The following is a 13,226-nucleotide window of genomic DNA, read 5'->3' as shown; positions in this document are numbered from 1 at the left end:
AACCTGCACGTTATGCACATGTACCCTAGAACTTAAAGTATAATAATAATAATAATAATAATAATAATAATAAAGTAAAATAAAGTGTAATTTAAGTACAAAAAAGAAAAAAAAATAATAATTCTAAAATGTAATTAATATGATGCCTATGCAAGCATTCAATAAATGATAGCAATTATTGTTACATAATGATCACAGCACCTAAGTAATAGTTGAGAGCTAGGGCAATGGAGACTGCCAGGCCTGGTTTTAAATCCTGGTTCTGCCAATTACATGCTCTGTGCCCTGGAGTAACTTAAAAACCACCTTGTCAAGAATTTTGCTCCTTCAGTTATTCCCTCTCTGCCTGTCATCAATGTTTAAGTAAAATAATGTATTGGATATAGTAAATTCTCAAAAACATATTAATTATTGTTAACATCGTTTTTATTATCCTCAATCCTATGCACAGAAAAAAGAAAAAGAGTTACGAATAAGTGAATTGAAAGGATAAAGTGGGTCTCCCATCCTCTGCCCCCTCCCTTTCTATTTCTTTTCCTTGCTGAAGGAAGATGGCATATGCTAAAAACTGTTCTCTCCAAGAGAAGCAGTAGGAGGTCCTTCGATAGCAAGCCTGCCTGGGAGTTGGAGATGAACTGCTAGAAAGGGCTTTGACTCCAAGCTAAAATACACCAAGGCAAATCTCAGGAACATTCTAATCAGGGTCTGAAATCAAGTAGACTTAAATATAAATGGATAAAAGTTAAGGATTTTTAAAGAATTGTAATTGTAAATAGACACTGTTACACTTTAAAGTTGCTGGGGTTGAATATATTATTTGAAATGAGCAATAAAAATGAAATGTTATTTACTCCTTTTCATAATTATTGAAATGCAGATTAAAAGAAGATACCAGGGTGGAAGAAACTGAAATGTTGACAATCCACAAAACCGAGGAGGCTATGGGACATCAGGCAAACTCACACTGTGGGTTGGAGAATAACTTAGTGCAGTCTCTTTGGAGAGAATTTAATTCACCAGTGACTTCTGAAAATTTAAAATAACCATTAACCCAATCATTCCACTCCTAAGAATCTGTCCTACAGATAAACTAGTATGCTAAGACATATACATAAAGTTGTTCCCTGAAATATGTTTTGGAAAAGCCAAAAACTGGAAGCAACCTAAATATCCATAAAGAAGTGGTTAATAATCATGATTCAATCATTCAACAAATATTCAGTACTATTTGGTACTCTTTAAGCAGGCACTGGGGAGATAGCAATAAACAACACAGACAAAAATCTATGCCCTCACAGAGCATGTTATCCCTACAATGGAAAAATATGGCATACCTAAAATATAGAAGGAAGATCTATAAACATTGATAGCTTTTCAAGAGACATGAATAAGTGAAAAATCCATGGTACAGAACAGTGTAGCTAGCTAGCTAGATAGAGAGCTAGATAATATGATCCCAGTTGGAAAAAATGTGTTGTATTTATTAAAAATTCTGGAGAATATAAAAGGAACTTAATGGTCACTTTGGGGAATGGGATTGAGGTCAGAAAAAAGACTGATTTTAAGTTTTAAACCTTTATATATGTATTGTTTTATTTTGTCACATACATGAATTATTTTTATTTAAAATAACGTTCTGAAATATACTTATGGTTTGGCATTTTTCTGGTTATCCATTGCTGTATGACAGACTACCTCAGAGCATAGCAGCTTAAAACCAACCATTTTATTATATCTCGTGGTTCTGCGGATCACAATTTGTTGAGAGCTCAGGTGGGCAATTCTTCTACTTTAAATGGTATTAACTGATGTTATTCAGTGATATTCAGTTAACCGGTATGGAGGGTTCAGAACAACTTCACTCACATGTCTAGTGCCTTGGCAGGAATGGCTGTACTAGCTGAACTTTTCTGTCTTTAAGTAACTCTTGGAAATCCCATGTCGTCTCTCCAGGATAGTCAAACTTTCTACATGATGACTCAGAGCTCCAAGAAACCAAGATGGAAACTGCAAGTTCTTTAGACCATAGGCCTAGAATAAGCTTGACGTCACTTCTGTCATACTCTATTTATCTTCTATAATGAAGCTGACTAGACTATGAAGTCTAATGCTCTAATTAGATTTAATTAGATTAACTTAAAGCAGCTATAAGTCACTTAAGATTTGGGGAATAGGAATTGGAGATAGACCCAGCTTCTCTATGGGAAGACTGTCAAGAAATTTGTGGCTATCTTTAATCCAATGCAGACATCAAGATCAGTGCCTTAATATAAATTGTATTTTTGATCATTCAAATTAGGACTGAAAAATAATGTGGATGGTTTAGGATAACTTGAATGAAAACCTAAGAAAAGATAGATTGAAGACATGAATGTGATTTCTTCATATAGGAGGCTGCAGAAAACCTATCAGAGTATTAGAGTGGTAAATCCTTTTTACTTACTCTGACAGATTGATAATGCCTGCCTCTATTCTCCTCCCTACCTTCTTCATCTCTCTGAACCATGTCAGGGTAAAAAGCTTATTCCTTTGGTAGGGACCATGTCTTTTCTTTTTTGGCTCTGTGTATCTCCCTTCCCAAGTAGCTGGGACTATAGGTGAACATTGCCATGCCCAGCTAATTATTTTTACTTTTTGTAAAGAGAGGGTTTCACCATGTTTCCCAGGCTGGTCTTGAACTCCTGGGCTCAAGTGATCTACCCACCTCAGCTTCCAAAAGTGCTGGGATTACAAGCATGAGCCACTGCACTCAGCCCAGAACTACCCATTTATGAACTAGGTCCTTAGGTGGTGATTAGGGCAGAAAACAAAGTTGGTAATCTCCATGCAAATCACATATCCAACTTTTTACTTTGGCATTTTACCTTAATCAAAGTAGAATCATAGCAATTCATTCTGTAAAGCCAATATTACCTTAATACCAAAGGTCAATAAACACATCACAAGAAAAGAAATATACAGGTCAATATCCCTAATAAATATACATGCAAAAACCCTTAATAAAATGGTAGAAAACTAAATCCAGCAAGGTATAGAATAAATTATACATCATGACCAACTGTGATTTATCCAAGAAATGCAAGGTTGGTTTAACATATGAAAATCAATCAACGAAATGCACCATATTGAAAGGATAAAAGACAAAAATTGCATGATTATCTCAGTAAATGAAGAAAAGGCATCTGATTAACTCCAACACCCTTTCATTATGAACACAATCAGCAAAATAGGAATAGAAGGGAACTTCTTCAACCTAATAAAGTTCCTCCTGGGAAGTGGAGGTGGCAGTGAGCAGAGATCACACCACTGTACTCCAGCCTGGGTGACAAAGTGTTACTCCATCCAGAAAGAAAGAAAGAAAGAAAGAAAGAAAGAAAGAAAGAAAGAAAGAAAGAAAGAAAGAGGGAAGGAGGGAGGGAGGGAGGGAGGGAAGGAAGGAAGGAAGGAAGGAAGGAAGGAAGGAAGGAAGGAAGGAAGGAAACCAAGCAAATGTTTTGAATGCACATTTCTCCAAAGGAGATGTAAAAACAGCCAATAAGTACATGAAAAGATGTTTGAAATCATCAGCCATCAGGGAAATGCAAATCAAAACCACAATAAGAGAGCACTTTACTCCCACTAGGACAGCTATAACAAAAAAGTGGAAAATAAGTATTGAGGAAGATGTTGAGAAAATTGAAACCATTGTACATTGTTGGTGGGAATGTAAAATGATGCAGTCATTTCGGAAAGCCTGGCAGTTCCTCAAAAGGCTTAAACATAGAGTTAATATGTGACTCAGCAATTTTGAGATATATACCCAAAAGAAATGAAAATATGTCCACACAAAAATGTGTACACAAATATTTATAGAAACATTATATAATAATAGCCAAAAAGTAGAAACAAGTCAAATATTCATCAAATGATAAATGGATAAATAAAATGTGTTACATTTATACCATGGAATATTATTCAGACATGAAAAGAAATAAAGTACTGACACATGCTACAACATGTATACATCTTGAAAACTTCTCGCTCAGTGAAAAAGCCAGACACAAAAAAACACATATTATATGATTCCATTTACATAAAATATCCAAAATAGGTAAATCCATATTGACAGTGGTTATAGCAGCTGGGAGCAAAGGGAAATAGGCACTGACTGCTAATGGATAAGAGGTTTCTTTTTGGGCTGATAAAAATGTTCTGGGGCAGGGTGCGGTGGCTCATTCCTGTAATCCCAGTAATTTGGGGGGCAAAGGTGGGAGGATCACCTGAGGTCAGCAGTTTGAGCCATGGCAGAAACCCCCGCTGCACACCCTGTCTCTACTAACAATACAAAAATTAGTTGGGCATACTGGTGTGAGCCTGTAGTCCCGGCCACTCGAGAGGCTGAGTCAGGAGAATCGCTGGAACCTGGGAGGCAGATGTTGTAGTGACCTGAGATCGGGCCACTGCACTCCAGCCTGGGCAACAAAGTGAGACTCCATCTCAAAAAAAAAAAAAAAAAAAAGGTCTGGAATTGGATAGTGGTGATGGCTAGACAACATTGTGACTATACTAAAACCCACTAATTATACCCATTAAATGGGTACATTTTATAGTATGTGAATTATATATCAACAAAACTGTCATTTTCGAAAAGTAGAATCAGTCCCCACAACCAACTAGGAAAAATGTACTCAATCTTTAGCTTTTACCTCAGCTAGCAGGACTAGTAGCTTGCTTCCCTTTCTTCAGCACCTGCCCCAAGTATTTATTCATTCCTTTACGTCAGAAATATTATATTTACCAGTCAGCCTTGCCCTGAGTGAAGAACACCGGACATTAGAGCGTCCACACTAGTTACACTTTCCCTCGTGTTATGTTTGCATAGTGAAAAACTTTCTCAAAAATGAGTCAAGCAAGACTCAAAAAACAATCTGAGGCAACAGAGAGAAAGGGAAGTATTGGAGCACAAGCTATAAGTGGTTGGATGGCCTTGTTGTTCCCAAATCCTTCTGTACAATTGAGAATACCCAAGGAAACCTAGACATTCCCTCTCCTACTCTTTCATCATGATAGGTGGGGGAGTATTTTTGAAATCTTCCAATTAGAATCTAATCTATTACCAACTCACAACAGTGAATCTGAGACATTCTCAATGAAAATTGGCAACCAGAGAATGGTTCAGGGCTACTTCTGTCACCTACTCTAATATTTAACAACTCTTGCCGTTAGAAACCATTTTGAATATTTATATAGGTTCCTCATGCATCAGGTAAACTAAATAACGTTGTGTTACATCTTCAGTGGAGACTGACAAGCAATACTGTTGATTTACATTTGGAAAATTGTGCCTAGAAGGAAACACTAGTAGGAACTAAGATTTATTCAGAAGATGGCAGATTGTTAGTCTCCAAGCATTTTAAATCCCTCTGAAGATAAGGTTGCCCTAACAGGTCATAGGTCTCTGGGTAAAAGTGCATAAATGGTATGGAGAGATAGTTAAAGAAGGGAAATTTACAGCTAACTCTTGTGAGTTAAGCCACCACTTCCCATAAGCTAACACATTGAGAGAGATTCAGGCAAGTACCACTAACAGAGTCCCCTCCAAGTGGTAAAGCGCTTTGGAAAACAGATTTCCCATGAACCATCACTGCCGTCTGCCCAGGCCACCTTACCTAACTGAAATTGATTGGAGACATTCCCACATGTTTGCATTATCTCCGGGCTATTCCATCCTAAAGGGTATAAGGCACAGCCTGAGCTTATCAGCAGCCCTAGAAAGAAAGCATACACACAGGTAGAAAAAAATATAACGTCTTCTGTCACCCCAACATTCCCTTTGGATTAGCTCAGCGCAAATTCTGCCTCCTCAATTGAGCTTACACTTCCCCCTTTACCCTAAATTTCTATGAGAGTTCCAACTCAACAGGATTTTTTTTTTTGGCCATGCCACAGGTAGTGGGGTGTAATAGGTAACAGAGGGGACAACTCATAAATTTAAAAAGTGTTGAAAACTGAGACAACCCAATAAACTTTTTACAGTCAAAATACTTTAGTCAATGACTTACAAGGCCAGGTTGGCTTCTCCAACTTCTTTTGCTTTGGTCTGATACACAGAGAATAACAATGTAAAGGCTGCTACTCTTTTCCAAAATCCAGCTGTTTCTAAACATCAGGTAGGTCCCTACTAGCTGAAAACATGTAATGATTTCTGTAACTTGGAGTCAACTGCTGGACTGATGAGCAGGGAACCACACTCCTCCCCTAATAAATCATTCCAGCTTTATACCAAGCAGTCCTTCCTTCTTTGGTTTCCATATGCCTTCCATCATGAACCCTTACCCTAAATAAAAGGATTAAAGCCCTTTTATTTAGGTCATTTAGTCATTACAGGGAAATTCTGTTGTACCTTAGTGATAATCTTATTCTTCCAACCAGAGATACAAATCTGGATCTGCTTGCCAACACTGCCTTCTAAGTGCAACTGTGTTGCTCACAACTTTTTCTTGCTGCATACGTTTTCACATTTTATATCCTATGGCTTTTACCCTGCCTCTGGTCACAGAGGATTTTATCAAGCATTGGCATCTGACAACTAAAACAAATTCATTGGCTGGTCAGTGATGGGTGACATTGTAGCCTGGCATGAAGAGGTGACCTGGGTTAGATTCTTGTTTCTGGAATTTTTAATTGAGAAACATAAAGATCTGAAGGTAGTGAGTTGTCTCAATTGATTGTTCACAGTCAGTTATAGATTGAACTTATTGTTCTACTCTTTCCCCCTTCTCACGACTGCACTTGACTAGTCTGTTTTAAAATGGAGGGAAAAAAATCATAAAGATGCTGAGCTAGTTAACAGATAATGCAGAAGTTGAAAACACCCCCACAACACCAGAAGGTAGAATCAAGTCTGTGTCAAGCTAAAGCCAAGTTCAATTCAAAGTTATGAGTGGGTATCAATTCTGGATAAGCTGAGCAAACTGATTGGTAGAGGGAGAGAATAGAAGAGAATAGTGACATGAAGCAGACATACCACGAGAAAAACTCCATACTGTCAATGGAACCGCTAGAAAAAAGAGAAGCCAGGCCTTCCTGATGGCTTTCCAATTCTACTTTCCTTGTTTTAATAAATTCCTTTTTCACTGAGGAAACTCAAGTGAGTTTCTGCTACTTGCAAGCAAGAGTCTAATTACAATCACACCATACTTGGGTGCCACACTAATGATCATGGGAGGGACACCTGCCATGAATGTGGATGCAGAAAGTAACACATAGCACAGAACTGTCACAAAGCAGTTGCTTGATTAATGGTGAATGAATAGCACATTTACAGGTTCCAGAGCTCTGGGGCTCAACTGGACAGTGAAAAGCAGGCTGCTCCAGGGACTGCCAGCTTCATCTTCACTTCACTTTTCTCACTGAGGAAGAAGCCATATATACTCTAAGGAACTCATATTGCCTTCAGATGAATCCTTTAGGAAGATCTCAAAGTAGCCTCCAAGCTTGACTGCGCCATGGCAACTAGCTTTTCTCAGTACTCATTGAGGCCACAGAAGAAGAGAAGGACCTTAAGAAATAGCAAGAAGGATTTAAATAAGAAAATATGGAGAATTTACTGACAGTGAGAATGGTTTTAGAAACTAAAACAATGACCAATTAAGGTTAGAAATTCTCTTCAGTGGAATGCTTAAAATTAGAACACATTCTTATCTGTCTCGTGGTGTCACAGGAAGTGAAACTGGTCACTCAAAGACCTTTCTAGGCCCTGGAATTCATCCAGTGGTAATACAACAACACCCCCTGTTTTTTCCACAGATAAACTGAAATCCTAGGATATGAAGAGGTCGTCCAGAGTATGCACACTGGGTTAAGGACAAAAGTAGAAATGAAACCTAAGCCTTTTCCTGCTGCCAGTATATACCCTTTGAGGGAAAATTTAATAAAGACTGAGTTTTCCCACACAGACTAGGAAGAAAAGAACACAAGTTTATAAAAGAACACCAGCTCTATTTTCTAACTTTCACATTCAGATCCCTGGGACTGGCACGAACTCTGCCTTCTCAAGCGGAAACTAGAGCTGGCCAAGTGCCTTTCTTGGCACAGTAGAGGGAACCTTCCATCTTCTTCAGACCCCTGCCCCTCAGATCTTACCATACTGAGGAGCTCAGGTCAAGGATTTCCTTCTCCAGGAAGTCTTCCCTCGCCATCCCCAACCCCCAGGCTAAATTACATGCTCCTTCTTTCTGTTCCCATAGCACCCAGTGCTTACTCCTGTGACTAAAATAGTCTGTAATATATATTCTTTACAAAAGTTTATCATCTGCCTCCCTCACTAGAGTGTGTATTCCTTGAAGGAGGGAGACATACTTACCTTCAATTCTGTGTCCTTGGCACATGGTAGATAATAAGTACTTGATAAATGCATCTGTTTCAGAGTATGCACAGGCTATATAACAGACAGTTTCTTTTGCCCACATTGCCCAAGTGGAAAGTCCCTTCTGAAGGGACTCCAATATCATGGCTGGGAAATCATCCCAGACACCTGACACCATTAAAAAAAAAAAAAAAAAAAAAAAAAAAAACAAAAAAAAACTTAGAAAGGAAAAGGCTTTTGGACATAACCTACCCTAATCTCTCCTTATTACAGATGTGAATGTTGAAACACAGAAAGGGAAAATGATTTACCCAAAGTCACATAGCAGTAACTAGCAATGCCTTTTTTCACTGATCAAAGAGATCATCAACCCTTAAAGGCTCTGTCCTTCTAGAGACATGTGTCCAGGGATGATTATCTCTTGGCAACAATATTTCTAGCTGGCACTAGGAATTTTCTAGGCATTAGATGGAGAGTGACAGCACAACATGGTGGCTTAAAACAATGGGTTCTGTAGTCAGAATGCAGAACTAGACCTGAATTCAAATTCCAGCCCTGCCACTTGGAAGCTGTGTGAGTTTAGGCAAGTTACTTAATTTCTCTGTGCTTCATTCACCTCATCTGTAAAATGGGAGTAATAATAATACACTTGTCCCTTGGTATTCACAGGGGATTGGCTCCAGGACCCCTGCAGATACCAAAACCTGCGAATGCTCAAATCCCTTATATAAAATGATGTAGTATGCATATAACCTACCACATCTTCTTGTATATTTTAAATCATCTCTAGATTACTTATAATACCTAATGCAATGTAAATGGTATGTAAATAGTTGTATTCTTATTGGATTTTTAAAAATATTTTTGAGTCATGGTTGGTTGAATATGTGGATGCAGAACCTGCAGATATGGAGGGCTGACTGTATTTTATGGAGCTGTTCCAAGAATTAATGAGATTAATATACATAAAGTGCCTCATACATAGAAAGTGCTCAAGAAAAATTTATTATTCTTATGCAGCTGACTCTTCCTGTGGCTCCTCTCCCAGTTTCTACCTGTGTTCTCCATAGTAATTTCTTCCTCACCTCTTCAACCCTTTAACCTCATAACAAATAGCTAAAAAGTCCAAACCTGAACAGGGCTTGATTCAAAAGCTGCCTGGTTGGAGTTATCTTGCAATTTTGCAGAGGTACCTGCTGAAAGAACAGGAATCTCTGCAAAGCATTTGTTCAGCTCTAGTGCATGTAGTTCCATGCTCTGCCCAACCTGCCCTCCCACCCCTGCCATCTTCCTCAGCCCTCCATCCTGCCTTTTAGACAGGTGAGCACATTAGGTTGTAAACATACTTCATGAAGATATTTGACTTGTAACTGACAGCTGATTCCATTACATTTTATCATAGCTGGAGAAAGATGCCCCTGGGAACACATTAAAAATAAAAATGGATTCACTGAGTAATTCATTCTCAATTATATTTGTCTCCAGCAGTTCTCATTAATTTGGAGTTGTGAAGATGTGCTTCAGGTAGCAACAGGGAAGTCATTCACAAGTGTCAGTACCTGCCACCTTCTGAAAGAATGGAGGTTCATTAAAAATGTGGATTTTTGAACTTCAGCCCCAGGTATTTGATTCAGTAACTGCAGCCCAGGAATATGCATTTTAAAAGCACCCTGTAATGTGGAGGTATCTTGTCCTGGTACCAACACTTAAGAAAAACACCACTAAAAATGTTAAGAGCAGAAGCTCTGGTGGCAGAGAAAACTTGTTTAAATTCCAGCTCTGCCACATATGAGCTGCAGCCCTGGCTCTCACTTCTCTTCTGTGTCATTGCTAACTCCCAGTTTGACTTCCGCTTCAACCACATATGCCCCTTGAAGAAGTCTGTTTCAACTGTATATGCTTAGCTGGGAACTTTTCTAATCTCACGTGCCTCTAGGAAGGAAAAGAAAGCCTTTAGAGTGTGTTACTGTCTTTACTCCCCTACTACACGTGGGCAGGTGTCCAACAGGCTGCCATTTTGTTTCCCTTCCTCAACTGCTCCCCTCCCTAAGAATCCCCTATCAAAAAAAATACCAAATGTTCTCCCTGACATAGTTGCCATGGTTTGAATTTACTGAGCTAACCAAGAAGAGGGCTGGAGTTACTTTATTCAGCTTCAGCCCTTGTGGAAACTGGGACACCAATACATACCCTCAAGTGCAAAATCTGATACAGAACTTGGAACCCTCCCTCCAGCCATACCACAGCTGCTCTCAACTTTCCCCTGTTCCCAGCATTACTAGTTACCTATATCCCAGCTGCTATATAATCCTCTCCCAACTACACATTCTCAAATAGGTAGATGCCTAATCTTTGTCTTCTGGCAGGGATAACCTCCTCGTTGGGTATTACCAACCCCCATTGCACACCCCTCCACTATTCACAAGTGTAACTGTTGGGTGGGCATTTGTTAAACTTCCTGCTCTCGTTCTCAATTCTCTTATCTTTGCATAGCTGCCAATCCTGCTTTCCAAACATAATTATTGGGTAGCTTGGAATTACTGCCCTGAGCAGAAGCCTAGTATGGGTTAATTTGTTATTATAACAATTTTGACTCAAACACAAACCAGAGGAAAATTTACAAACCTGACTTTCAACTATATCTCAGCTTTCCCTTCCTAGGGAGTTCCTTTACTTACCTCCCCCATTCATTCTACCCCATATTCCTCTTGGAGTTACAGGATAGTTCATACCTGCTAAAGATGTCAAAAGTAGATCAGGGAAGGCTTCACAGAAGGGCTGCATTGGACCTGGCCTTTGAGAGATAGGTAGATATTTACAGGGAGGGATAGAAGAAAAGGGAATTCCAGAAAGAAACAACACCCTAAACAAGGCTGAGCAGAGTTTCTCAAATTTTAGTGTGTCCTGGAATCATGATAGTGAATGGTAAGTAACAACTCCCAGACAGTTGTTACCTTTTCAGTGGGGACAAGGGAATGTGATCAGGGTATAAAGGAGGCTTCAGCTATATTGCTAATATTCCATTTCTTACACAGAGTAGTGAGTACATCTGAAATATTTTATAACATATTTTCAAAAACATATGAGCATGAGAGGTTGTATATTATGCACTTTAGCAGGACCTGGTGCAGTCTGTAGGACTAAGGAATCTGTAATAACAAGCACCCCAGGTAATTCTTAATCCAAGTGGTTCGTGGACCACTCTGGAAAACACTGTGATAGCATTTCTTTTCCAACAGAGAAAAGAAAAAAAATCAAGAGCATCAGTGTATGAAGCACAGGATTGAGAGTCAGGAGTCCTGGACCATATTCTCAGCTCTGCTCCAATTTGCTACATAAGTCTTTGCTAGTGGGTTAACTTCCCTGAATACCACTTCCCAAACAGAAAATCACTTTCATAATCCTTTCTCAGCATGGTAAGGATAAATAAAATGATATCTGGTGAAACTTTGAAAGATTTTCCGGAAAAAAAAAATGGTTTCCAGAGATGATAATGATTTTTAGAAGCATGGCACTCTTCCTGAAATCAAGTTCTCAGTGATATGCCTCCAACGGCAACTTTTATTCAGTTTGAAGCATATAATGTTAGGATCTTATACGGGGAAAAGCACTGGTGTGTTGAATGCTGTTCTCTTAACAACAAAAAATAATGTCCAGGGTAGTGATCTTCCCTTGGGCTGGGGAAAGGGAACACACATACACATCAAAGTCACTGGGGAGATTTTACTAAATGTGCAGCCTTACACCTCTTGTTGTGTATGTCAAAATGGGAAACAAGACCAGAGAGTTGGAAAGCTCACATTTTTTAAGCACCCCAGGTGATTCTGATACACTCCTTGGTCAAGAAAGATTTTTGGCCTCCCATGAGTAACCTGATCCAAGATCTTACATTGTTTTCCTGCCAAGAAGTTCCTTATATTTACTACTTACCTATTTGTTCTTTGTTTAGCTCTCACTGAAGATAGAGGATCTCATAAGCATCTTGCATATGTATACACAGGGGAATGTGAATAATGGCCATGTTCTCAGGGACTGGGAGCCAGCTGTTTGGAAATCTCAGCATTCCCAGTGTTGAAATAATCTCCTGGCCAGGTGTTTCCTTCATTGATTGGAGCAGGGCATGGAGGTCCCAGTGGAAGGCTCTCTGGACCCGAGGCTTGTCCAGATGGATCAGCTACAGGTGGAGCAAATGGGACCCATGGGCCCCATCAGGTCACCTTGCTGAGTATGAGTCAGGCCAGCAGCTCTTTATTTCTTCCTGTCTCTCCCACTTCCCACAACTCATCTCTGTGGGCAGCCGCCAAATGGGGGAACAAGAGTCAGGTGGGGGAGGGGGTAGTTCTTAATGGATACTCCATCTCTTCAGTGGTTTGGGGTCTGGGAGAGAGAAACCAGACCTGACAGAAATTGACTCCTCCTCCAATGTATTTCAGTTAATGCACTAGCTGCTGAGAAGCGGCCAGGCCTGAAGCAACAAAATCAATTCTCCTCAGCTACACAAGTTTGAACTTAATCTCCCAAACTCTTTCCCTACTGTCTTTTATCCATTGGGCCCAAAATGCTGCCCAGCTATGGTTTCCTTCCACTGGCAAAGCCTGTCTCAGAGGGTCAGGCCGAAGATGTCCAAAGATCCTTAGGTCACAGTCATATGCCAAGGGGCTTCTAGTAAGTTCATCCAAGCAACCCTCACCATTCTTTCACATCTGATATAACCTGGACAGCCACCAGTCTCTAGAAAGGAGGCAGGAATGGTTCTTAATTGACTGGTGTTACAGATGGGGAAGCTGTGGATGTCTAGCGATCTGTCCCAATATCAATTCCCTGCCCAGGGATAAACCTGGTAGCACACCCAGGGTCTTGAAGATTTGTAGGACTACTG

At 39.6% G+C, this 13,226-nt stretch overlaps 1 protein-coding gene across 4 annotated transcripts in view; it reads right to left on the bottom strand.

Moving 5' to 3' along the window:
- Positions 1-13,226, bottom strand: part of LHFPL1 (LHFPL tetraspan subfamily member 1) — a 55,263-nt gene that overhangs the window by 29,595 nt on the left and 12,442 nt on the right. For 3 of the 4 annotated variants that reach the window (XR_005237479.2, XM_007992617.3, XM_007992620.3), the window contains exon 3: positions 5,649-5,747. The exons of the other annotated variant lie outside the window; for it this stretch is intronic. Coding sequence is in view for 2 of the 3 variants with exons in the window: in XM_007992617.3 (XP_007990808.1) it covers positions 5,649-5,747 (99 nt within the window). In the remaining variant the exon portion in view is untranslated. The remainder of the gene's footprint in view (positions 1-5,648; positions 5,748-13,226) is intronic. 4 annotated transcript variants of the gene reach the window in all.

This window comes from Chlorocebus sabaeus, chromosome X (assembly GCF_047675955.1).
Source record: "Chlorocebus sabaeus isolate Y175 chromosome X, mChlSab1.0.hap1, whole genome shotgun sequence".
NCBI classification, from domain to species: Eukaryota; Metazoa; Chordata; class Mammalia; order Primates; family Cercopithecidae; genus Chlorocebus; species Chlorocebus sabaeus.
This window is presented reverse-complemented; position numbering and strand designations above follow the sequence as displayed.